General features: G+C 47.8%; 2 protein-coding genes and 1 pseudogene across 5 annotated transcripts in view; 1 reads left to right on the top strand and 2 right to left on the bottom strand.

The window, feature by feature from the left end:
- RNF216 (ring finger protein 216) overlaps positions 1–8,329 on the bottom strand; it is an 81,504-nt gene extending 73,175 nt beyond the window's left edge. Inside the window, exon 1 of the mRNA XM_080980993.1 lies at positions 8,169–8,329. The gene's annotated coding sequence lies outside the window, so the exon portion shown is untranslated. The remainder of the gene's footprint in view (positions 1–8,168) is intronic.
- A 2,010-nt stretch (positions 8,330–10,339) lies between these two features.
- Positions 10,340–14,556, top strand: LOC308462467 (urotensin-2 receptor pseudogene; annotated as a pseudogene). Its single transcript has one exon. The product of its transcript is annotated as a urotensin-2 receptor pseudogene (transcript).
- A 2,110-nt stretch (positions 14,557–16,666) lies between these two features.
- SMURF1 (SMAD specific E3 ubiquitin protein ligase 1) overlaps positions 16,667–25,077 on the bottom strand; it is a 51,040-nt gene continuing 42,629 nt past the window's right edge. For 2 of the 3 annotated variants that reach the window (XM_080981040.1, XM_080981038.1), the window contains 5 exons: positions 24,652–24,789; positions 23,701–23,821; positions 21,834–22,035; positions 21,316–21,400; positions 16,667–20,335 (listed from right to left, as the gene is read on the bottom strand). In XM_080981040.1, the coding sequence (XP_080837166.1) occupies positions 20,236–20,335; positions 21,316–21,400; positions 21,834–22,035; positions 23,701–23,821; positions 24,652–24,789 (646 nt within the window). In that variant the 3' untranslated portion in view covers positions 16,667–20,235. The remainder of the gene's footprint in view (positions 20,336–21,315; positions 21,401–21,833; positions 22,036–23,700; positions 23,822–24,651; positions 24,790–25,077) is intronic. The other variant, XM_080981039.1, reaches the window with a different exon arrangement.

The following is a 25,077-nucleotide window of genomic DNA, read 5'->3' as shown; positions in this document are numbered from 1 at the left end:
CATCTACTTCCGGGTTAGCGGAGCTCGTAACCTGTAACGTTCGCAAGGGCAATGGTAGGTAAGACGAGGTTCCACTGTACTGCTGTGCATTCTCCTTATGCCAGAGACAACACTGCAATCTCCTGTTTTCTGGCACAAGAAAAGCCCACCCTCCAGTTAGGACAGAGCAGGGGTTGGCAACCTAAGGCCCATGGGCAACAAGCAGCCCATGGGGTTGTTTAACCGGCCCGTGGACCCCCGCCACCGGCTTGGGGACCTCCACCACCCGCTCAGCTCCCGTGCGCCACACTAAACCAGCACAGAGCAGAGCAGGGACCGCCTTCCGTGACGCTGGAAGCTCCTGCAGCCAGTGGGAAGCTGCGCACGCCTCCTCTGCGCTGGAAGGAGCGCCGGAAATAGCATTTGCGCATGCATGTGCACTCCAGCCCACCGCAGTGTCTGCAGGACCATGAACGAGCCCAAGCCACAAAAACTTTGCCAACCCCTGGGCTAGAGGTTGGGTGGCAATCTGCCATGGATGCTTTAGCTGAGATTTGTGCATTGCGGGGGGGTTGTACTAGATGACCCTGGGGGTCCCTTCCAACTCTACAACTTCTGTAATTCTATGACCAGCAATTGTCAAAATCTCCCTCCTTGCAAATCCAGCTCCACCTTGGAATGGCTGGCAAGCCAAATCACAGACCGGGCAAAGCACTGGGTTGCGGAAGTTCTGCTGCCTCCTCAGAGCAAGGAAGAAATTGTTCTGAGCAGCAGCCAGGAACACAAGCCTGAACAGCCAAACAGGTTCATTAGCTTTCCCAAGGGACGTGGGGGCCTGGGATCAGCAGCAGCCAGGAACAAGAGCAACCTGCTCTTCACCAGAAAGGCCACAGTGTGATAGGAATTTTGAGGTCTTGGATATATAGTAATGTTCATAAGCGTACCAACCAAGCATGTACATAGATCAGCACAGGAAGACCGACCTGGAACCATTTGATTCCCAAACTGTCCCAAACTGACCAAATGTTTTCTCTGCAAGGTCAAAGGAAAATGGAAAAGCCTCCCCATTGTCTTTTCCTTCACAAATCCTGTCTTAAGGGTATGTCTGTGTTTGAATAGGGTGTGAGCCTGTGACCTGGCCCAGGAACTAAGTATTTATCACTACAAAAGACTAGCCAGGCTCCCCAGGAAATCCAATCAAGTAACCTGCCAGACAGGAGATAAACAACATTCAAAATTTCTGTTTTAGACTGCCTTTTTATGATTTTGGTGTGATGTATCTGAGGGGTGGTCTTAGGTTACACCCCTTCTGTGATGTATGTTTGATGTTTCTGGGGGTGGTCGTGATCTACAGGGTGGCAATTTCAAAAGTCTTTATGAGGCTTTGCACGCCATTTTTCTGGGTTCCTCCTCTCTCCTGCGGGTGAGGAGAGCACCCTGTTGAAACAGATCAATAAAGATCAAGTTTACTAGCTACTTTGCTTCTCAATATTCTCTGGTTAAAGGTAAAGGTAAAGGGACCCCTGACCATTAGGTCCAGTCGTGACCGACTCTGGGGTTGCGGTGCTCATCTCGCTTTATTGGCCGAGGGAGCCGGCGTACAGCTTCCTGGTCATGTGGCCAGCATGACTAAGCCGCTTCTGGTTGGCCGCTTCTCTGGTTGGCCTCTGTTAATTCTCTCCTACCAATAGGGAACCTATGTAAGGACTCTACATGGGCTCTTGGATACCCCATAAGGGAAAAGGGCAATTTTTGTTTACAACAGCAGAAACGTTTAACCAGCTATGGCAAGGGCAGCCAACGGGGGGGGGGGGAATCCCATCATCCCTGACCCCTGGCATGCTGGTTGGGACTGGCAGAAGTTGGAAGTCCAGCAACACCTGGCGGGCACCAGGTCTGCTCCCCGAGTTATTGATTAAATGCCTTTGGATTATCCTCCCCCTAGAAGCACCGTATTAAAAGAACAAGAACATAGGATGTGTCTGTGAGAAGTCCGGAGGTTGGCAACACCAGAACGGGGCTTTTCTGCAGTGGAATGCTCCCCCCCCCCCAGGGAAGCTCGCTTGGCACTTTCGTTGCATCTCTTTAGGCACCAGGCAAAAACATTCCTCTTCTCCCAGGCCTTTGGTTAATTAAATAATCTATGCCTATGGCCTTTTAAAGTGGGCGTGGGGTACTGTTCTTGTCTGTTACTAGGTTATATATTTTTGTGCTTTTATATTGTCCACAGCCCTGTGATCCTAAGATGAAGGGCAGCATAGAAATTTAACAACAACGACCACCACCAGATGCCCATGGAGAGCTCAAAAGCAGGAATCTGAAAAGTGGGAGAGTCACCTCAGCTCCCTGGAAATGGGAAGCGAACAATAAGTGTTGATTCCATGGGGAGTTAAATGGGGATTAACATCCAAATGAAAAGGCCTCCCTTCCTATTTAATAACATTTAATAATAACAGTTGTAGTAAACTAAGTTAATTTTTATTTGCTTCATTTTCTCACAGGCTGGAAGGAACGTCTCTGAGATGAGGAATGTCACAGCACACATTCATCTTAACAGAAGCCTCTCTCTTTTCGCATGTTTCAGAAACACTATTCTTACTCATATGCAAGCATAATCAATCACAATAGGCTACGACTCAAATGATTAAATAGACTAAGGGCTTTTTAATGCAGCCTACAGCTTCATTTGCTAGTATGACCTTCAAGGGCCTAAAGCCCGGCTGGCTCACCTCGCCAGATGTTCTGCATTAGGTCTCTTCCACCCACCCACACCTCAAGGACAGCTGGGGCCCAGCAGCATCTCTCCCCGCCCCCCCCCCCAGGTTACCCGCTCCTGGTCTAAATCCACTACAGTCGTAGCTTGGAAGTCGAACGGAATCCATTCCTGAAGTCCGTTCGACTTCCAAAACGTTCAGAAACCAAAGCGCAGCTTCTGATTGGCTGCAAGAAGCTCCTGTAGTCAATCAGAAGCCGCGGAAGCTCCGTCGGATGTTTAGGGTTCCAAAGAACATTCGCGAACCAGAAGACTCACTTCCAGGTTTGCGGCATTCGGGAGTCCGAGTCCCAAGGGTCAAAGGTATGACTGTAAATTATCTCCTTAACAGACAACCCTTAGCAGTCTCAGCACAGCCTGGGTGCCAAAATTGCCAGATAAGGCTGAAGCCAAATGCCTGGAGGTAAAAATGAGGAGTCAAGTTTTTCGAAAAGCGAAAGTGGTCAAGTTTTTTAAAAAGCGAAACTAATAATCTAACGGGAGCCAGAAGCCGTATCTTCCAGAACACCCTAATTAATTGGCTCACCGTTACCCCTCGCTACTTCCAGAAAATGGAAAACAGGAAAACGCTGTTGTGACAAGTTTTCAATAACTGAGGAATGCTTCTTCTCTTAATTAAAACTGAAGGTGTGACTTCACTCTGCTACCTGAAAGAGTCCTAACGGCGTGAAGGAGTAACGATACCCCTCCTCCACGTGTCCCTGAGCAAATTACTGTTCCGAGCCTCTCTCCTGGGATCTCATCCAAAGATGCGATGTGCAGCAGCCACCAAGGACAATTCTATATTGAGATACAGTCAAATGATGCTATCACACCCCTGACACAAAGACGCAACAGAATTCGCGACCCCCAAAAGGGGAGAACGTAGCACGAAAGCCTCCTCTGCCCCACAGCTTTCTGTCTCCTGCCAAAGGTTCAGGAAAGGCTGAATATGCTCAATGAAGTCCCAAGCAGCCTGCTCAGGTGCTGCTGCCTTTTCTCCAACCCAGGCCCACCTAGACAAGCCCCGGGGGTTTGGGGAACAAATATCACAACTGGAGAGAGATCTGTTGGAATGTAAAAGCGCTGCCAAAAATGTGTAAGATATTATTGGATTGGGAGACAAAGGATGAGCAGGTAAAGTCTTCAATGATACGCTGGGCAATAGATATTGGTTATAATATAGTTATGGAAGTGTGGGAACGATTGTGGAATACGGATATAAAATTTACAGCATGCTATGGTTTAAGAGAAAACTATATGAAAATGTTATATACATGGTATCTAACACTGAGTAAACTGGCAAAAAATGTATAAATCAAAATCGAATAAGTGTTGGAAATGCGAAGAGAAAAAAGGTACTTTCTATCATATGTGGTCTCGCAGTATGTTTAAAGCTTACTGATACATAATGAATTGAGAAAGATGTTTAAAATAACATTTGTTTAAAAAATCAGCATTTTTAAACAAATTTTCTTTTGGGAATTACAGGGGCAGAATTACCTAAACAGTATAGAAATTTATTCATGTATGCTACTACAGCGGCAAGAATGTTATTTGCCCAAAAATAGAAAGAAAAAGTCCCGATGAAAGAAGAATGGATACAAAAACTTACGGACTACGCAGAAATGGCAAAACTTACTGCGGGGCGGGGGAAGAGAGAAATCAAGATAACATTAAAAAATGGAAATGGTTTATTGAATATTTACAAACAAATTGTAAACAAATTGGCAGGGTTATTGTAATAACCTGCAGTTTCATAAGAGTAAACAATTAAAGTAGATGAATGAAAAAATAAGTTAATTTAGAATATGCAAGAAATGGGGAAAAAATTAATGTAAGGAACCGCAGAAAGAGGAGGAGGTCAAGTTTTGATATGTTTAAGTTACTGTAAAACTCTTGAAATGTATATAACTGAAAACCTCAAATATTTTTTCAAAAAAGCCTTTTGCAACCAGAAGATGCTGAAGATGATGAAGGGAAAGTGATGCTGCTGCTGCAAGAGTTAAGGACCAGTGAAAGCAGGGGAAGAACTGAGCACCCGAACCATTTCTTCTTTATCAGCAACACACAGGACTGGGCAAGCGCCACTGGCTAGCACTCGGTTGTCCATGTGTCTAAGAATCTGACGACTGCATGTAGGAATTTGGATACCCCCCCCCGGTCCAAGAATGTTGAAGCATTGGATTTTATTAAGCCTCTTGTCTTTCTAAATGCTTCCTACAACTAAACCATTTCCTGGCAATTTCAGAATGAGAGAGAAATCTCTCTAATACGGTACAAAGGGGGGGAAATCTCCAGGTTATACAGTTGAGGACACCACCAACTGCCTCCAATCGATGCTGAATTAAAGTTTCGAAAGTCCTCTGCCTGATGCAGCAAGGCGATGTCTACAGCGGGGCAGGGAGGAGACCTCTTCTGGCCTTCCAATCCCTGATGGACTGCATTTATCAGCAAGACCCTGTCAATCACCTGACACCACTATGACACCAGGTGATGCTGTGCTTAGAAGCCCCGATTGTCGGGACTCCAAAGCACAGCACAGGGCTGTTTGAAAGCCCTTTTACAAGCAGCCTCACACTGTTCTTTGTGCACCCAGTTTTCAGTAGTTCAAGGAGCAGCACTGGGTGGGAGAAGCAGTTTCTCATTGTCCATCAGCAGAAGGGCAGTGGGAGCAAAAGGAATATTGGGAGCTCACTCTAATCTCCCGATTCTTCCTTTGAAGCCCTACCAATGTATGACATCAGGTGTAACAATGGAAGTGTCTGGCTTGCCCAAAATGGCCTTGCAGGCTAGATGGGGAGGGTTGGCGGGAGAAGTTTGGTCCGTGGACCAGCGGTTCCCCACCACTGTCTTACAACAAATATCTGGAGGGCACTGAGTTGGCAAACACACATTCCATAAGGGAAAGACTTTTTACAAGCTGGTAAACAGACACACCCCCTTCAGAAACAGATCTCCACAGCTGCATGTACTAAACTTCCACAACCATCTCCTTTATGAAAGCTATTTCTGCAGCTTAATAGACCACCTCTTCCTTCTTGCATGCCCTCATTCCAAAGATTTGGCTTGGGGAAACTGCAACAGCCAGAGGACCATAGGTTACCTATCCCTGCTGCAAAAGTGTTAAAATAGTTTTAAAACAAAAACAAAAACTGGAAGAGGTGGCTGTGAATAACACAGCACCCAAGTGTTCAAAGCACATCATACTAGTCATTTTGGTGCAACTCTTACCCTGCGCAAAGAGCTCTCAACTACCCAGCACTCCTCATGAAACAAACCCTCACGTCACATTCCAGGGAGGATTCCACATGTGCTTTTTCCTCCTGCAGCAAGATGGGATCTCAATACAGTATAAGAAAAGGCTCCAACAGTCTAAAAAGAGCCTGGCTGCTGAAGCAGAACCCAGAACATCTCATAAGGGGTCCCAATTCCCACTGTGGCCATTCACACGGCTCCAGTCAACCCACAGTATGAAAACATGCCGTGGTAAAAACCAAGCATGAAAAAGGCCAGCAGCCCTTCCTCCTTGTCCCACTGCATTCACCAGACTGCTGCCCCTGAACATGAAGGCCCCGTTCCGATATTGTGGCTCTGGGGAGCAATGTCATGCACGGAACAGCCCTAAGACTCAGAAGCTGTCTGCCATGACACTTACAATGCTCCCTGCATGCTGGGCATGGCAGTTAGAATCTTATCTGTACATCTCAAATGGGGGAAAAGCAATTGCTGAAATGTAGGGTAAAGAAGGGAGTTGGGCTGCTCAGCAACCACGCCTCTTTTAAAACTCAGTACACATTGCAACACGATTAAGCAACATCAAACACACAGTACCAAATCAATACAACAGCATGATCCTATGCATGTCTACTCAGGACAAGCACAATTGAGTTTACACTGAATTTAACCGGAAGTCAGGTGGGTTTAGGCCAGGGGTAGGCAACCTAAGGCCCGGGGGCCGGATGCAGCCCAATCGCCTTCTCAATCTGGCCTGCGGACAGTCAAGGAATCAGCGTGTTTTTACATGAGTAGAATGTGTCCTTTTATTTAAAATGCATCTCTGGCTTATTTGTGGGCATAGAAATTCGTTCTTTTCTCCCCCCAAATATAGTTCGGCCCACCGCATGGTCTCAGGGATGGTGGACCGGCCCACAGCTGAAAAATGTTGCTGACCCCTGGTTTAGGCCATGGGTAGGCAAACTGAGGCCCATGGCTGGATGCGGCCCAATCGCCTTCTAAATCCGGCCCACGGACGGTCCGGGAATCAGCGTGTTTTTACATGAGTCGAATGTGTGCTTTTATTTCAAATGCATTTCTGGTTTATTTGTGGGGGAATTCATTATTTTTCCCCTTCAAAATATAGTCCGGCCCCCCACAAGGTCTGAGGGACACTGGACCGGCCCCCTGCTGAAATGGTTTGCTGACCCCTGGCTTAGGCACACAACCCAACCACTCCTCTCAGATTTGTGCACTTTGGGGGGGGGGGGGAGTGTGACCCGGCACCACCACACATGCGCCTGGAAATAAACGTTCTGCCAAATCCAAACGTTCAAAGCTGGCAATAAGAGGCTCCCACACGCGACAGAGAGCAGGACATAAGGAGAGTCTGCTGGATGAGGCCAAGGACCCATCTAGTCCAGCATCCTGTTTTCACAGCGGCCAACCAGGTGCCCCCAAGCAGGAGCAGAGGGCGGCAGCAGCAGCAGCTCTCCCCTCCCTGGACCACGGAAGACCTCCACATCCCCAATGGCATCCCCACCCCCTCTCCCCCCAAAAGTTCAGGTGCCTTTGCTTTTCCTTTATTAAACATCGCAGGTGGGTGGACTTTGGAAAGCAGGGAGGGGACGCCATCCCAGCCGCGATAAGGAAACGAGACCTCCTTGGAGTGCGGAGAATGTGCAGAGGAGACTGGCGAGGCCGGGGGAGCAGATGGCCCTGGCCGAGGAGGATTAGGGGAGCAGGTGGAGGAGAAGGCAGCTGCTGCAAGAGGGGCAAGCGGGAGCCCGGGGGCGCGGGGGGAGGGAGCCCCAAGCGAGAGCTCAGCCGCCCCTCCGAGGCCGAGTCGCCCCGCCAAGCGGAGGAGCCAAACTTCCAGCTCGCCGAAGTTTGGGCTGGGGGGGAGGGAAGGGGGAGCCGCGTCCTCCTCTCTCCGGCGTGAAAGCGAAACGAAGCCCGCCGGGGAAGGAGGAGGAGGAGCAGCCGGAGGGGCTGCCTCGGGGACGCCCACACGGGCTGGCAGCAGCAGCAGCAGCAGCCGCCCTCGGCGTCCCGCGCAGGGGGCAGCAGGCCCGGCAGGTGCCGGGGGGGGGGCGGTTGCCAGGCAACCGAGGCAGGTGCGGGCGGGGCTGCCCCTGGGGGAGCGGGCGGGGAGACCCCGGAGGCCCCCCGGCCGGCCGGCCGGCCGCTCTCTCGCTCGTTCCCTCCCTCCCTCGCTCACCTCGCTCCGTCTCCCGCTCGTCCCTCCCGGCGGCGCTTCCTGCTTCCTCGCCGCGCTCGGCCTCCGCCTCCTCCGCCTCCGCCTCCTCCGCCTCTTCCTCGCGGCCGCCAACGGCGGGGGGCCGGCCTGTCAGGCCTCCTTCCGGCCTGCGCGAGGGCGCCACGTGACCGCGAGGGGCGGGCCGGGGGCGAAGAGACCATGGAGACGAGGGGAGGGCTCGGGGCAGAGCGGCTCGCTCCCGGCGCGGATCAGGGAGTTTCTCGAAAGGAAAAGGGCGGGGGGGGGGAGGAATCCCGCAACTGCCAACCGGCTGCCTTCGGCGTCACGTGACGGCCGGCTCTCCGGACGGGAGGGGGCGGAGAGGAGGGGCCGATGCCCGAGAGTGCGCATGCGCGTTTGCGAAAAGGGGAAAAAAGACGCGGATTCCGCGTGTTTGCTGGGGATCGCGAGAGATGCGCGGGTTTTATGGGGGAGGAAGGGGAGTCCTGCCTTTGGCCGGGGAAGGGTGTTGCTCACGGCGACTTCGGCTCTGTTTCCAGGCTCTTATTTATTATCTTTATTACTATTATTATTTTTACAATTATTATTAATCTTTATTGCATTTTTAAAATTTATAAAAAAATGAAAATAAATTAATCCTTACACCAGCATATACTGAAAAAGAAATACGGAACCTAAAAGAAAATATGAAAATAAAAATATATTTGTCAAATATGAAATAAGAAAAATATATTTGTCAAATGTGTTTCCAGGCTCTTAATCCGCCTCTAACGGTGGAAAGGCGGCAGGCAAGGAAAACGGTGGCGCTGCTCTTGCAACCGGCGTCGCTTCTCCTCCAGTTTTGGTTCTTATTGTTGCCGTTAATTACCTTTAGATACCGCCCTCCACCCGAGGATCGCGGGGCGGCCGCGGACGCACCCGACGGATTTCTGCCTGGCGCCATTGCCCTCTTCTGCCCCGGCCCGCAGAAAAGTGCTCCAAGTGGCCCGCACTTTCCCCGGACTGCCTCTTTCCACCGCATTGTGCGCGCATCCCTCCGCTGGGACCCGATCCTGCCCGCTGGACTGAAGCAGCCGCGCAACCCCCCCCACCCACCCGCAGGATCACACCAGCTCTCCTCCGGAGAAGCGGATCCCACGGAATCCAAGCAGAGCTGGCTGGCTTCCAAGTAAACGAGCATAGGATCAGCAGCCGGGGCGCGCCAGGATCGCGTGCAAGCGCCCGGACTGTCGTCTGCCTGTCTTACTTTCCCCCTACTAATAATTAGACGCGTGGCCACCAGGTGGGGCTATGAGATCAAACCAACCGTATTTGCTTTGCGTTGGATTTTGGGAGGCAGAGGCCGCGATCCTCTTTCACTGGAGAGCTGTGAAAAACACTCTACTGTAAATGCCCTGATGGTTTCAACTACAGGATTATTAGTAATAACAACAACTTGTTTATTTATACCCCGCCTTTGCTGCTGACACGGACTCAAGACAGCTTGGAGCTAAAACAAAAAACAGCTAAAAGAAACCATTAAAATTGGAATAACCTTTTTAAAAAGACCAGACGCATTTCTGTTAAGCATTGTTGGAAGGGTCATCCCGAAGGCCTTTAGGGAGGTGGTATCATATGCAACGGCTGCAGCCCGGACTTTGGTGGCAAAGGGGTGGAAGGAAGAAGAAGTCCTGGCAATATAAGCTACAAGAATTCACTGAGATGGCGCAGCTGACAAATAGCCTGAGAGGCAATTCAAATAAAAAAATTATGGAAAAATGGGATAGATATAAAACATATGTTCAAAAATACAGTAAAGGTTCGTTATCTATGCTAGCATTTGATTGATGTTGGAGAGAGACTGAGTTGAGAAATAAGAACAAGAGCACATATTGTTATAGGAATGTATTAGATAAAATGTAAAAGAAATATACAATAATATGAGTACATTCATTTGTTAAAAATGGAATATACAATGGGATAGACAGGAAGCTGAATGTGCTGGTACATATATGATTTGGGGGGGATTTCTTTTTGTTTTTTCTCTTTCTTTCTTTTTAGGTATATAAAGTGTGTATATAATCTTGGTATACATGTTGGAAAATATATTATAATAAGCTATGTAATGTAATATGATGATGTTTACCAATGTAATATAAGAATGCAAAAAAATATAAACCATTAAAAAACACAATTAAACATTAATTGAATTAAAACCAGCTACACAAGCACCAGTATGTGCAGCTTCCCTCACAGGGTTAGGGTTTTGTTAGTGCACATCCGTGTGGATGCGGAAGCACAGTGCCAGCACTTTCCGGCATCACCTTCAAAAGGCGACTGAGAGTCATCCTGTTTGTGGGTTGGGGCAACCTCAGCGCCTTTGCACAGCCCTGCAGGCAGGGAAGGAGGCAGCTGGAAATAAAATCCACCCTGTTGCTCCAAGATACAAAAGCCTGCTGCTGACTGTTCCTACTCCTTCCTGAGCAGCACAGGATGAAACCCCACCTCAAGGGGACTGTCAGAAAGAATCCCAGGCCCTTCCCACCTCTTGCAGCAGTGAATAGACTTCCCAGCCCAGAGAGAGAAAGCATAAGCATCTGTCACAATAGATCCAATTATTTGCAAGGTCCGGCCCTGGCAGCCAGCACAGAATCCGCCCACACAACCGTGTCCTGCTCAGGGATTCTTTGCCATTTGCATTCTTGCATCGACAAGGCAAGCAGCCTGTTCTCTCCCTCCGAACGAAGCAGCATCCTTTGCCCAGCTCACCTGTGGCCAAACATCCTGCCTGGAAAGCGACTTCTGGGAGATCTGCACAGGCAGGGCCACCGCTGGCAGCGCAAAACCTTCAAAGCAAAGAACCTGGATGCTTACGGCGTGATAAAGTTGATGTGGAGAACCAGCCCTGCACTCTGAAAGGGTGGCTGGCTGGATGTTTGCCCAGAAGGATTAAAGGCAGGAAGGCAGTCACTCACAAGGAGGTTGCTTTGAACCAAGCCACTCTTGTCTCCCTTCACCTGCCTGCTGGAACGTGGTAAGATTTGGACCTGGGAGCTCTGGAACTTTAACCTGCAGCCTTTCATTCCTGTCCTCTTGCAGCTGCCTCATTGGTGGGTTCCTTTCCTGCTCAGCAAAATTATGCACGGAATCTGATCGCACCAAACTGTTCTAAAGGCTGTCGAGTCGGCAGCAAAAGCAGAGCGGCGGCAGCTGGTTGGCAAATATATTAGAGCAGAGCCGCCACGCTCGAAGAGGGGGATTATTTGCACTGTGCATTGGGCAAGAATCTGGCATGCCATTTGGGTGGAACATGTTGACCCAGTGCAAGGGTCAGATATAATGGAACTGGGCCCATGTGCCAACCTGTCCTGCCTGCTTGAGAATGGCAGCGGTCCCTCCAACACCACTGGCAGCGCCAATGACGTCTTGGCCACCTCCTTCCTGGGATGCGCTCTGTCCGTCATGTGCGTCGTCGGGGTGGTTGGAAACATCTACACGTTGGTGGTTGTCAACCTCTCCGTACGGCTGTCTGCCTCCATGTACGTTTATGTGGTCAACCTGGCCTTGGCCGATCTCCTCTACCTGGCCACCATCCCCTTCGTTGTCTGCACCTACTTCGTGAAGGACTGGTACTTTGGGGACGTGGGCTGCAGGGTCCTCTTCAGCCTGGACCTGCTCACCATGCATGCCAGCATCTTCACTCTCACCATCATGAGCACAGAGAGGTACCTGGCGGTCGTCAAGCCCTTGGACTCGCTCCGGAGGCCTGGAGATTACCGGAGGACCATCACCTGCTCGGTCTGGCTCCTGTCCTTCCTCCTTGCCTTGCCCACCATGGTTCTCATCGACCTCCGGACGAGCAGCCAAGGAGGAGTGACCAAGCGCATGTGCCACCCTACTTGGCAGGTGGGGGCCTACAAAGTCTACCTCACTGTCCTCTTCATCACCAGCATCTTGGCCCCTGGCCTAGTCATCTGCTACTTGTATATCAAGTTGGCCAGGACCTACTGGAGGTCTCAGGCAGCCGTCTTCAGTGCCAAGGCGATGAAGAGGTGCTCTCGGCAGAAGGTCCTGTACATGATATTTAGCATCATCCTTGCCTACTGGGCTTGCTTCATTCCCTTTTGGCTCTGGCAGCTGCTCAGCGTCTATCGCCGCCAGCCAGGCAGCCTTGCAAACACCACAGTGGCCTGCATCAATTTTTTTGTGACCTGCCTAGCTTACAGCAACAGCTGCATCAACCCTTTCCTCTACACGCTGCTCTCCAAGAACTACAAGGAGTACTTAAGGGGTCAGCAGAGGAACGCCCTTGTCCTCATCAAGGTCAAGCCCAAGAGGGGTTCCTCGGGGGAATCAGTGTGGTCTGGAAGCCACACGTACACAGAGAGCTTGGCCGTGGCTCAGATGCAGGGAATCGGCAACAAGGAAGTCTTCTTGTGAAAAAGTGAGTAGGAGACAGGCCAGGCAGGGGGACAGGTGTTCAGCCACTCGACCAGCCTTGAGGGAAGAAGCCCCGTCCTGTGCCAAATTTCCCTACTTGATTGGCTGCTGGGAGCTACAGAAACCCACACAAAATACCCGTCCAGATCAGGCAACCCCCCGTTCTGGAACGTTTGGACAGTGATGTGTGGACAGTCGTTTGTGCAAAAGGCCTTCATACGCATAGAATTTGACAATGTGTGCCTAGGAAAATCTAAGGGGAGAATGGGATGTCTGTGTGCGTGTGACCGAATAATCATGGGTCAAAACCTCAGCCCCACCATGGTCTATTATGGGATTTACCTCCAAATAAGATAGCACAAGGCCACATCCTTTATAGGCAGAAGCAAATTGAGCGCCTGTGTGCAAGCCCAAATACATGCAAGTTTCCATGATCTGAAGTTGCTGAATTGTGTTTTCCTTGGTGCATCAGATTTTCATCCCATACTTCATCCAAGAAGCGGTGTTGTCATGGTCCTCCCCTTGCCCATTTAAGCTTTGCAACCACCCTGTGAGGTAGGCTCAGAAATAGGGACTGGCACCACACTGCAGCCAGTCCACATGCATTCCTCTATGACCCACACACTGCATGGGGCTACAGGAGCGCATTATAACTGAAGACAGGGATGGGGAGTCTGTGCTGCCCCTCCACCAGCTGCTGTCAGGCTACAAACTCCCATCAGCACCAGCCAATGATCAGGGCTGATGGGAGCTGTAGTCCAACAGCAGCTGGAGTGGGAGCCCAGCATCCCCTCATCTCCGAGGCTTCAGGCGGGCGATCAGTTTGGTCAGGGAAACGATGCACGTTCAGCAGCAATGTGCCCTGTTTGATCGAAAGGGATCCCAGACAAGTTTGGTGACAGGTGGCAGAATACGATCAGAAGCTGCTGCTCTTTCTCCTTTGTTGTCTGGTACTGTCTCCCTCCCAGCCCCTGAGATGCCACCATGCAGGTCCTTCAAAACCATGTAGTTCAGTGAAGTCTCTGGCTCAGTGCCCAAGTTCCCATGGCCTATTGTGCCTTGGCTATACAGGCAGAGTCTAAGCACGTGTAACTGAAACAATCGCACTGTGTTTACATGCCCTGGGAAAACTCCGCTTGCCTGAGAACGTGCAGTGCAAAGCCTTCGCCTATTCTTTCCTGCTTCCATTTCCCCGTGGCTGATTTCAGATGATTAAGGCTCCTCAGGACTCATGGCCTGACCCCTTGCACTCTGAAAATCACCATGTCCAACGACAGCTTCGTGTCAATACAAAAGCCAAGATGCACCTTGCCCCATATAAAAAGCAGTTGTTTTGCATACCCGCTATAAAGAAAGGTTGCTGCGTTTGGGATTTTCTCGCTTAGAGAAAAGGCAAGAAGCAGTAAAGACTCTTAATGTCAGGGTTGTGGATTCATGTCCCTTGCTGTGCAAAAAGATTCCTGCATTGCAGGGGGTTGGACTAGATGACCCCATGGTCCCTTCCAACTCTACAATTCTATGATCCTAAGTTCAAAAAAGTATACATGCCATGGAGAGAGTAGAGAGACAAGACAGGCCCAGGGTGGGGAAAAGAATCATATCTGCTGCCTTGAGCTCCTTGGGGGAAGGTGGGGGTACAAATGAAATGAAAGAAAATGGAATCCAGCTTATGTGTTTTGGGTTTGCATGGCCAGCATGCACTTTCCTCTTTCCTGGAAAGGATGACCGGTTCTTATTCTTTGCATGCACCAATTCCTTATCTGAGAAAAGCAGAATTTCCCTAGCACCCACAAGTGCTTTTCGTTGTACTGATGGATGGCTGCTGGGAAAGCAGAAGTTCTTGCTGATTGAAATTACATGCAATGTCATTTGCCTTTTTCTTTCTCTGCCAAGTCTTCACCTGCTGTGGTCTCCTGCAGAGTCAAATGTTTTTCTGAATCAGCTCAGCCAGGTGACGCAGATGCCCACTGCGCACATGGATTTAATAATTTTTTGTTTTGTTGTTCCTATTTATTTCTGTTCTTCTCTTTCTGCTGAAAACTTCAATAAAACTTCTAAAAATTAAATTATTATTATCATTGGGAGGTTTTTTAAAGAAAAAAAGGTGCAGGTACCTAGAATGAAGTGGTAACAGTAAGTGCCACACTTTTAACATGGGGGGGGGGGAAGGTTTTGATACTACGTACCCTTGAGTACCCCCAAAAAGAACTGATTATTAATAATATCCCACCTTTCCTCCAACACGTGGAAGCTAACACAGATAAAATACAGCAAGCTAAAAACGTAAGAGAAGACAATCATTAAAGTGTAATTAAAGCACTAATAGAATTAAAGCACAGCACCAGCCCTTTCCTCAAAAGCAGTCAGTTCCCAAAGGCCTGTTGGAATAGAAAAATCTTCACCGGCCGGCAGGAGGAAAGCAAGGAGATTGCTAGTGAAGCCCAACCTCCAGGCCTGGTGTCAGTAACCAGCAGGAATTAGCTGCTGGGGTCCCAGTAAGGCCCACCAACACTGATGCATGCAGTGACTTCCCTGGTGATGGGAGCAGCGTGTGGCCGTTCTACTGTCCTGAAATGGCCCCAATATCACATTGCAACAGGCCACTGTAAGAAATTTAAAACAGCCACACTCCACTACAGACCCACCAAGGGTCCCTGTTTTCCAGGGACAGTCCCAGATTTACAGAAGCCAATTTCTGATTTGATCTCGGAAAGTCCCACTTTTCCTTAGGGCATCCCTGTTTTCATCGTAGAGATGTTGGAGTGTATGACTAGTTAAACCTGTGGCTGGGCACCATCACAGCAGGAGGGGTCCCTGCTAAGGTCACTTGCTAAGCTCCCCACCTGCCTTGAGCCAGCCCTGCCAACGAGCTGAGCTGATGCCCTGAGCAAGCATCTTTGTAATCTTCCCAGGATCCTCTGCAATTCACACGGGTTATGGGACCAACACAAAGGCAAGTCAACATGAGGGAAATTGCCGGAGCTGGCAGGTTGGAGACTGTGCTCTTAGGAAAAGACACGTGCAACCCATCCAGCTCACGTGTCCAGTGTGCAAGCACAAACCTTCCAGGAGAGCACATGTGGAGTCGGGGAAGGGAAAGTAATGGTTACAGGCAAGCAGGCGGACAGGCGAGCTTTGTCCAAATCAATCCGTCAGCACGCCACTGTCATGCAAGTGCTTCTGCTCAGGACAAGCTTTGCCAGGGCCTGCAGTCTCAACCTGGGCACAATGACACTCTTGTTCTATCCAAGGAAGGAGAAGAACCAGCGAGAAGGCAGGCCAAGACCTTCTGTTCCTCCAAGCCCGAAAGAAAAAGAGAACATCCATCAGGAGTATTAATGACTCTGCCGCCCAGGAAGGAGCACCATCGTTACTCTGCATGTGCCCATAAGTCAGAGCACGTGGCTCTGGCGCATCTCAATTATAAGACCACATACCCCTTTGCTTCCAAGCAGGGAGGAAATGTTCAGGGCAGCCATCATGTGGCAGGATGCTTTTGGGAAGGAGAGCATGGGAGCCAGATTGCAAATCTATCCACAGTTTCTTTTTTAAAAAATGAAACAAAACTGGCTTTCCTGACCCCACACACTTCTTATTGTGGCTCAACACCATCATTTTACAAGGATGTTTCTGCCAGGGTAGAAGGCTGTTCCTTCTCACAGGTGAGCAGGCAAGATGCTATATAAAAAGGGGCCAGACTTAAATGACAAAGAAAAATGCTTTGCATGCTAGAGGTAGCGTATTCAGTGCCAGGCACCTCTAGTTAAAAGGATCTGCAGGGCAGGTGGTGGGAAAGAGTGGACAATACTATCCTAGATCAGGGAAAGCCATTATGGTATCTTCCAGGTGTTGTGGGGATCCAGTTCCCACCAGCCCCAGTCACCACACCCAATGACAAAGGACGATGCAGGTGAGCAACAGCTGGAGAGCTCTACGTGAGTTGCCCTGGTCAAAAGGAACAAATAATCTTACCTGGCCTAAGGTAGCTTCCTAGTCACAATGAAAGCTAAAATGATTAGTATTACATTTCTGGTGCATCTAACACACTAGTGGAAACATTTTAAAAGATTTTACACAAATTTAAAGTTGTGAGAGTTTATTGCATATGTAACAAAAATGAACATGACCTCCTGGGCCCAGCCTGCTATACAATCACGGTTTATTCCAGCTGGCTCCATAACCACGTTAAATAGAACTAGTATTTCTTTAAATACTTTGATTTAGACATAAAATGAAGAACATTAGTGTACAACTTTTTCACAAAATAAAATTCGCAATAAAAATGGTGAGAAGAGTAACAAGGAGTAGCAGCAATACTTAAAAACAAGACGTTACAAAATAATAAGTTAAAAAATACATTATAAAGTGGTTGAGGAACAAAAAAAAAGTTAACTGAGTAAGAACAAATATGTACTGCATTTCTGGAAAACTTTCTGTGCTCTACAGTGTAGTATACTGGGCAATGGACTAAGGAAGTGGGGGAAAGAGGCGTCTGAATGATAGCTGAGGTTTCATAAACCACACCCCATGCTGAACAAGCAGCCTCTTCAGAAACAAAAAGTTGCTCCAATATGTCAAGGTTAGACCTTGGGCTACTCACTCATACCTTTCCAATTCGTAACACAAAAGGAGTGGCAATTTCCTACATCCCTGAGTGCATAAACGAAGGATGATGCATTTCAGGGCAACTAAACAAAAGAGCAAACAAACAAACAAAAAACCAGATTTGCATCACTGACCTACACTGCTAGACATACTGGAGATTTTAGATTAAAGGAGACTTTGGATGTGATAAGCTGCTTGGGGGAAGGGGAAGCACATAGCCCTGCTCTTGTTCCTCTGTCTCAACTGAAATAGCCCTTTCACCACCTCCTGCATGGGGGAGAGGGGAAAGGTGTACTGCCGGCAAGTCAGTTATGTAAGAGCAGGAAACTTCCTGTTCCCTTCACCACCTCCATCTGCCTTAGGTAGACTTCCACGGACTTGCTGCAAGCCCGGAGGGCCTGAATCTACCAAGAGACCACTGCAGGGAAAATATAAAACCATCAAGTCTGTTGTGTGTCCTTTGGATGGTTTGACTGCTAAAAAGCTTTCAGCAAAGACTGTGCTGAAGCTCAGCAGATTGTAGCAGCAAGAATCCCACTTTCCCACTTATATTTTATACCCTCTCTTGTTCAGGGATGAGATGTGGAAGTTTCAGCCTGAGCAGAAGCAAGTGGTCTGTGCCGCTCTAGCCAGCACCCTGGGGAAAAAAACCTTTGGTCTACTTTTTTCCTTTGATCCCTGCTGCTGCTGCTGCCTCAAGTTAAGATGCAGCAAACAGTCTGTTTGGGCTCTTGGGTGTTGGAACAGTGACACAAAATGGGAAATGTAAAGAATATCCTGGAGATAGAAGTCCCCCAATCTTCTGCACAATTATCACAGAGGTGCCATGTGCTCAGGGCCTGAACACGGACTCGGGGCCAATGCTCATGCTGCCCTCGGAGCATGCCTGCCACATCTGTGGCCACCTGCTCGCTTACTTCTCCATCTCAAATGTTGTTGGCATGGTGTAGGCTCCAACCGCACAGAAGCTGAAACCACATGGCAAGAGTCACATTAAGATTCACCTCCAGGTGAACAGTCGCCATTGCTAACCGTTGCTAATCTCACATGGGCAACCTGTTCAGCCTCTGTGCTCAGGGAAGACCTTTCACTTCCACCACCTCAGATTTGCATGGAAATGACTTGTGAAAACCTTTTCGTGTGACGTTCCTATCTCTACGAAACCTTGTGCATTCAAATTCCACTGACAGGGCTAATGGGTCCAATAACAACATCTGATCTCCACAGACATTTGGCAAGATCATGAGATTTCTATTATCCAGAGTACTACAAAGATGCTTAACCAAATATGTGAATCCAAAATCCCTCAAACCTCCTTGATACACTTCCCTTCCTAAATAACTTAGCTGTAGCTAACTGGTCCCTTAAGTGCGCCTGGATTCAAAAGGCAATTTCAAGTTAAACCTTAGCTCACCTAAAAAATCCAACACTTAGCCACATGGTGCAAAAAACACAAAATAAAAAGAATTCCTTTCTCAAATATAATCCTCATGTGTCCATCACAAAAAAAAAAAAAAATACGGTTAACAACAGGAAAGAAAGATTTTAGGACTCTGACAGATATCTAACTTAAATCTGTCATATCACAGTTTAAAGCTATTATCAAATTCAATGTTTTAAAAATAAAAATAAAAATGAACAACAGAAATATCCTTGTAGGTAAAAGAACCATTTGACCCATGGCTGAACCCCAATGTCCTTACTTGTCCAAAGTAACAGTTAATATGCATCTTTGCTTAAAACAATTTTAATATATATATTGGGGGGGGGGGGAGTCTTATGAACTGAATCACAACTTTACTAGTTGACCTTTTTGCCAAGAAAATGTTATGTTGTTAAAAACACTGCCTTGTTTCTTGTTGTGGAAACTGAAAAACCTGTTTGATTTGGTTAACCCGACAGGGTTGATTCTCCTGCATCTGAGAAGCTGTGTGAAACCAATGACTTGACACCAACCTTGAACATTAGCTTCAGATATATGAAAGTCAGGGTGGAGAAGAGTTTGAAAGCAGTACTCTGGGTTACTCAGTATCTGTAGGCTTAAAACCCCTGTGTTAGATCTTTATTATATATTCATCTTTCAACAGAGCCATTTTCCACTCCCAGTGGCTCAACGACGGAACTTGGTTCCATTAGTTTTGCTTTTAGCTATTTCCTCTTAAAAGAATTTCTGCAGTTTCAAGTAAAAAAAAAAAAAGAATCTGAAAAAACAATGTCAGGAGAAAACTTTTTCAGGCTGCTGACAATGTGGCCCATTCCCCACTGCCACATTCTCTAACACAAGCCTTCAATCACACACAGAAGGGAAGCAAGTCCACAGAACAAATCTGTCTCATGTACAAAGCATCCAGAATGAAAACTTACCTCCCAATTCAAGATGGCTTGGACTCCTCTGGGTTCCTCTCTCTTAAGAGCCAAGCCACCACACTTGGACAAAAAGCTCCCTCTCAAGGAATAACCTTCAGCTGTCTGCACCTACGGAGCCGTTTCCTGCTAACTGTTCTTTAATGGGTATTCTGAAATGTGCAATTTGGAATCCCGGTGCCAGTCTCATTTCCATAGGATGCTTCTGGATGCTACAAGGGCTCAGGACTGCATTAAGACAAAACATCCAGATACACCTACCAGTTGAAAAGTCCTCAGCAAACCAATCTCAAGATACTCAACTACAGTTTGATACTCCTATAAAAAAAGACCACAGGTCATTGACCTTATCACAATATGTGTTACGAGTCTAGCAGAATATCTTGGGTAACCAAAACCAAATGCTGAACCTGGCTGCCTTTTGTTTCATGGGACATGGGGGAAAAATGGGGAGGGGGAATTTTTGTAACAAAGGGGAGAAAAGTATGGTTGGGAACCCCCAACAAAAGCCCCCCCCCAACACCACCACAGGAAGGAAGGAGAGGAAGCAGCCTCCACTCCCCCAGTTGTCAAGCGTCGCAATGCTTTGGACAAAAGAAGTTCACAGCAAGCTTCTTCTTACAGCTTTTTGATTTGGTGGTCCATGAGCTAGTAGTATCTGTTTCCTTTGGTTGCCCAGTCACTCCACTGCAAACCCACATGTCTCTTCCACAGCTGTCAGCAGCTTCTCATAAAGCTTCTCGTAGGACTCATAAGGCGGAATGTCAATTCGGTTAAAGCTGCAGAAGGCAAGAGATTGGCGTTAGGGCCCTGCTGACACCAGCTCAAAAGGCAACTCTTCAGGCTGGTGTTTTGGTTTGGCCATTTGTATCTGCTGTATTGCTACGAGGAACTGTAACAGAATTCTGGCTTTTTCTAATGTTTAGCAGTTAATAGTTTGCCAGGAAAGATGCCAACCTTCACTAATACATTATTTCAAAGCATTTCCGGGATCACAGAAATTGAAACAGCTGATGGCCCAATGAGAAGCCAGCCAGCAGTAAACAGGGCAGCATGTTTGCTTCCAATGGGAGCTTGCTGTTTTCTCTACAGCGTGGCTGCCTCCCCCAACCTGGTGCCAATGGGAAGTTTGGGACTACAAGTCCCACGGGTGCAAAGCAGTGGGGGTGGGAGGGAGAGGAGAGGTGGCTTTGGAGCAGAAAGGGGGAGAGTGAGGAGAAAGCGAGGCACCCTTTCTGGCTGCTTCTCCATTCTAAATTGGGCTTATTCAAAGCAGCCTCTTTTTATTAAAAAACAGAGGATTAGCTGCCACAAGCATTAACATGCATCATTTACTTTGGCCCTTACATCTGCAAACTGTTAGTCAAAACATGGGTGCAATTAGCTGAATGGGGTCTTTGCTCATACAGCTTCCAACATTAATTGATTCTTTTTCTACTGTGCCATATAAAACATGGAATTAAAAACATTTAGAATCCATAGACTGCTGCCTCCACCATTCATGAATGTTTTAACAGTACTTTGATGTATGTGAGTATGATTTAACTTTGACCAAAATAGCTCTAATCACTCTTTAACTTTCATTCCAACCACCTAATAATAAGGGAAGGTTTTTCCTTAAATTTCTAGATGTACACCAAACATCGCTACAACACAATTTACTTTTGGTAAAGCTTTGCTGTTTCATCTGGGCAGACTTGAGGGCACATTCGCACAGGCACACTTCACCACAGCTGGGTGGGCAGAAAAGCAGCCTTACCAAGTATGAGCTTTTGGAAGGTTGTCTGTATTTGCATCTATCAGGTGGATAGTGAAGAGCCTGGGTCCTGCGGCGCCTGTAGAACCTTGCAAACAGACATTCTAGTTAAGGCCCTTCAAAAACACAACTATGAGCACACTAGTCATTTCTGACACGTATAAACCCTGACAACAGCAAGGGAGAGATTGGGAAGTCACAGATCCTAAGCACAGAGGTGTGCATGTGGACACATACACACAGGCCACCGAGTCTAGAGAGAAAGGAAATGGGAGTGAGCACACACACCCTTTGCCCAAGACCCTGGAAGGTTGCTGCCTGTTATGAGCAGAATGTACCGGACTAGAGGTACCAACGGACTGGCTCCAATATAAGGCAATTCCATGTGGTACAGATGGAACAATTCATGGTATAGCTAACAAAGGGCAGAATCATCAAGGAGGAACTGGTGGCAGGTTAACGGGGCGCGCCATGGGCAGCCCTCTGCACAAGCGCGCTAACTCAGCACCCCTATCAGTCACCTTGCAAAGCCTTGAAACCCTGGAGGGGAACCCGCGTGGAGCCCGTCACAAACTGCAGCAGCCTGGCCCTTCTCTCCTCATCAAAGGCTTCCACCGCTTGCCAGAACCACTTGACAATATTGCTGTCTCCCATGCAGTGCTTCAGGCGTGTGTTGGACTTCCAGTCATTCAAGTCAATCTTATCCAAGCCACCTATGATGAGCTGATGGATCAGAAATACACAATGTAAGGGGCAGAACGTTTATAGATTTGAAATATGGGTGGGTGGGTGGGTGGGTGGGTGGGTGGGCGAGCTGTATGCTGTTTTACTGGCTACTGTGTTGCTCTTTTATTATTTCTGTTATTGTGAAATTGTCATGCGACTGTTGATTTTGTGATATACTGTTCTCTCTGTGTGTGGAAAGGCACCGTACAAATCAGGAGTCACACATTCACACCTTCTGCCGCAGAGTGCACAAGTATTTACAACTTGGACACAGGTGGTGCTGTGGGTTAAACCACAGAGCCTAGGACTTGCCGATCAGAAGGTCGGCGGTTCGAATCCCCGCGACAGAGTGAGCTCCCGTTGCTTGGTCCCAGCTCCTGCCAACCTAGCAGTTTAAAAGCATGTCAAAGTGCAAGTAGATAAATAGGTACCACTCCGGAGGGAGGGTAAATGCCGTTTCCGTGTGCTGCTCTGGTTTGCCAGAAGCGGCTGAGTCATGCTGGCCACATGACCCGGAAAAACTGTCTGCGGACAAATGCTGGCTCCTTGGCCTGTAGAGCGAGATGAGTGCCGCAACCCCAGAGTCGTTTGCGACTGGATCTAACGGTCAGAGGTACCTTTACCTTTACCTTTTACACACAAACAGAAATCTCTGTATCCACTATGCACACCATTTAATTCCACAGTTAAGTGTCTTTCCTAGGTTTTTGAATTTCATTTCCTCCTGGATATAGGACTGGCCAAACCTTTTATGTGCTGATCACTTGTTGTTGTATTGTTGTTGACATCCATTTATCTCAAGAGAGAATAGGGGGCGCTTTGGGGGGTGAAGTCAAACCACTGTATTAGCAGCACCTAAGCAACTTTCCCAGGGCACAAGCTTGGGCAGTGTGTCTGGGGATTCTGGGCTGGCCAAACAAGAAGACTCCGCTCTTGGCCTCACTGATGTGGTCCAAAGGAAAGCAGAGCAATACATTTGGCACCAGCTTGGCTGCAGGAGTTGCTGGAAGAAGGCGTACAAGGCACCATCCAACTATTACTAAAATACAAGTAATACCACCAATCTACAATAATAACTGAACATCAAACTGCTGTGAGAAATGAAAAATAGATACTGCCTTGAGATCAGAAACGTTTTGACCCAGTGGATCTTCCTAAGTGATCAATAATTTTTTAATAAAGAATAGGTCACAAAAAATAGCTGTTTGGTTAATCTGTATTGACAATGAGGCGAGTCGACCACTCAAAGCCATCAAATTGCTATGCACACCTGGAGATCATGAAGGTATGTCAGCCAATACAAAAAGGTTCCACTTTCCTAATGGTGCCCCAACATCTGGTTTTGGGGGCATTTTATTATCCTGGGGAGATAGTTTTGTCCTCACCCAGCTCAGTCTAGCTTTGGAGGTTGGAGTTTGCATATCCTTTTCCTGCATTTTGTTGATGTGCAAAAGAAGCCACTGAACTATCTTTTCTGATGGGTGTACGTAGAACATCAGTGTTCTTTAAGCAGTAGTGAGGAGCAAAGAGCAGGCTTAGCTTGCCTAGCAGCTTCAGGCAAAACTGTCCCATTCAATATGAAAAGGGGGATTCCCCCCCCCAGGGCACTTAACGGAACACACGAACCACACCGTAATTTGAATGGAGAAAAGGATGCAATACCTCAAGCTCCTTCTGGTCAAAAGGCTTCAGTAGGTGTTGAGGAATAAGTTCATTGAAGCCTTTCTGAAGAGCCAGGAACTGGGCCTCAATTCCTCTCATGAACCGCCAGTTAACGTACAACCTGGGGACAGGGAGCGAATCCAAAGTGAGAACTGAGGGCAGAAGCCTTCAAGTGAAATATAACTTGCAGCAAAATAGGTACACTCAAGAAGTTGCAATTTTTTTCCTAGGAACTCCCAAACGAGGAATACTTTGGGAGGAGCAAACAATATTTTTTGCAGGGATCTCATCCCTGTGCATGGTGGGCAGCATGCCTGCCCAATCTCCAGCACCACTGGGGTCCATGTGTCAGTGCAGCTTTCTTAAAACATGTAAATGGGCACTGATGCATGGCACTGCAGGCCCCAATTATGCTGCCAATTCCCACCGCCTAAAGGAGGCAGATCTGAGTAAAGTCATCATCCAATTTGGACACCCGTGACCAGTTACAAATTCTGTGTTGATTCTAGCAACAAGCTGCATACAACTATAGGGAGAAAGAGGCAGAGCAGATGAAAGGCACAGCCACAAAGAAGAACACCGAGTGGTACAAGATGAGAAATGTATTCTGCAAAATACACTGCAAGACCCATCAAGACCACCTCTGGCCTACAGCTTCAGCAGCAACTGTGTGGCATTAGTCAAGGCTATCGTAAGAATGAGATTCCGAAGCCAAATAGAAGACACTAGGTGGCAAAAATTGAGGTGTCTCCAGCAACTAGTAGCGCACAAGAACACATATTACAGAGATCACTGGATAACTTTGACCCACAGTTGCACTACAGAACTGAAATGTTCTGAACACACAAACTGGTGCAAGTCAAGGAGTGGGGAGAGAGACAGAGAAACTGAGACTGACCACTGCCACCTCTGCATTATGAGAAGATAACATTTAACCTCCTCTGGTGGTACCTCACATATTCTTTCTTGTTCTCCTCTGTAACAGAAACATTTCTTCCATTTGGTTTGAGCTCATGTTGCAGAATCCTGCCAAAAGCGTTGTGCTCCACGCAGAAAGTATGGTCCAGAACCGGAGTGATGTCATTCTCTCTGTCAACAAGGCAAAGACTGCAAGTCATTTCTGTACTCTCCAGGGCGCACAAAACATTCTTCTTAAGTAAACATTATGGCAGGAAGAATCCAAACTATTTATTAGGAGTTGATCTAGTGTCTTTTACAATCAAACTCTACCTTTGTTTTGCTGGACAACACTAGAGATTCTGATGGGTCTACACACTCAAGCGATGGTAAGAGAACCATGCAGACGAACAGTGACTTTGAGGGGCTGCAAAGTCCTACTATGTGGAGCTGCTTCCCCTCACCCTAGTCTTTTTAAAA

Source organism: Podarcis pityusensis (assembly GCF_964106645.2).
Source record: "Podarcis pityusensis genome assembly, chromosome: 14".
Lineage (NCBI taxonomy): Eukaryota > Metazoa > Chordata > Lepidosauria > Squamata > Lacertidae > Podarcis > Podarcis pityusensis.
Note: the sequence above shows the minus strand (reverse complement) of the source record. Positions and strands in the feature narration are given on the sequence as shown.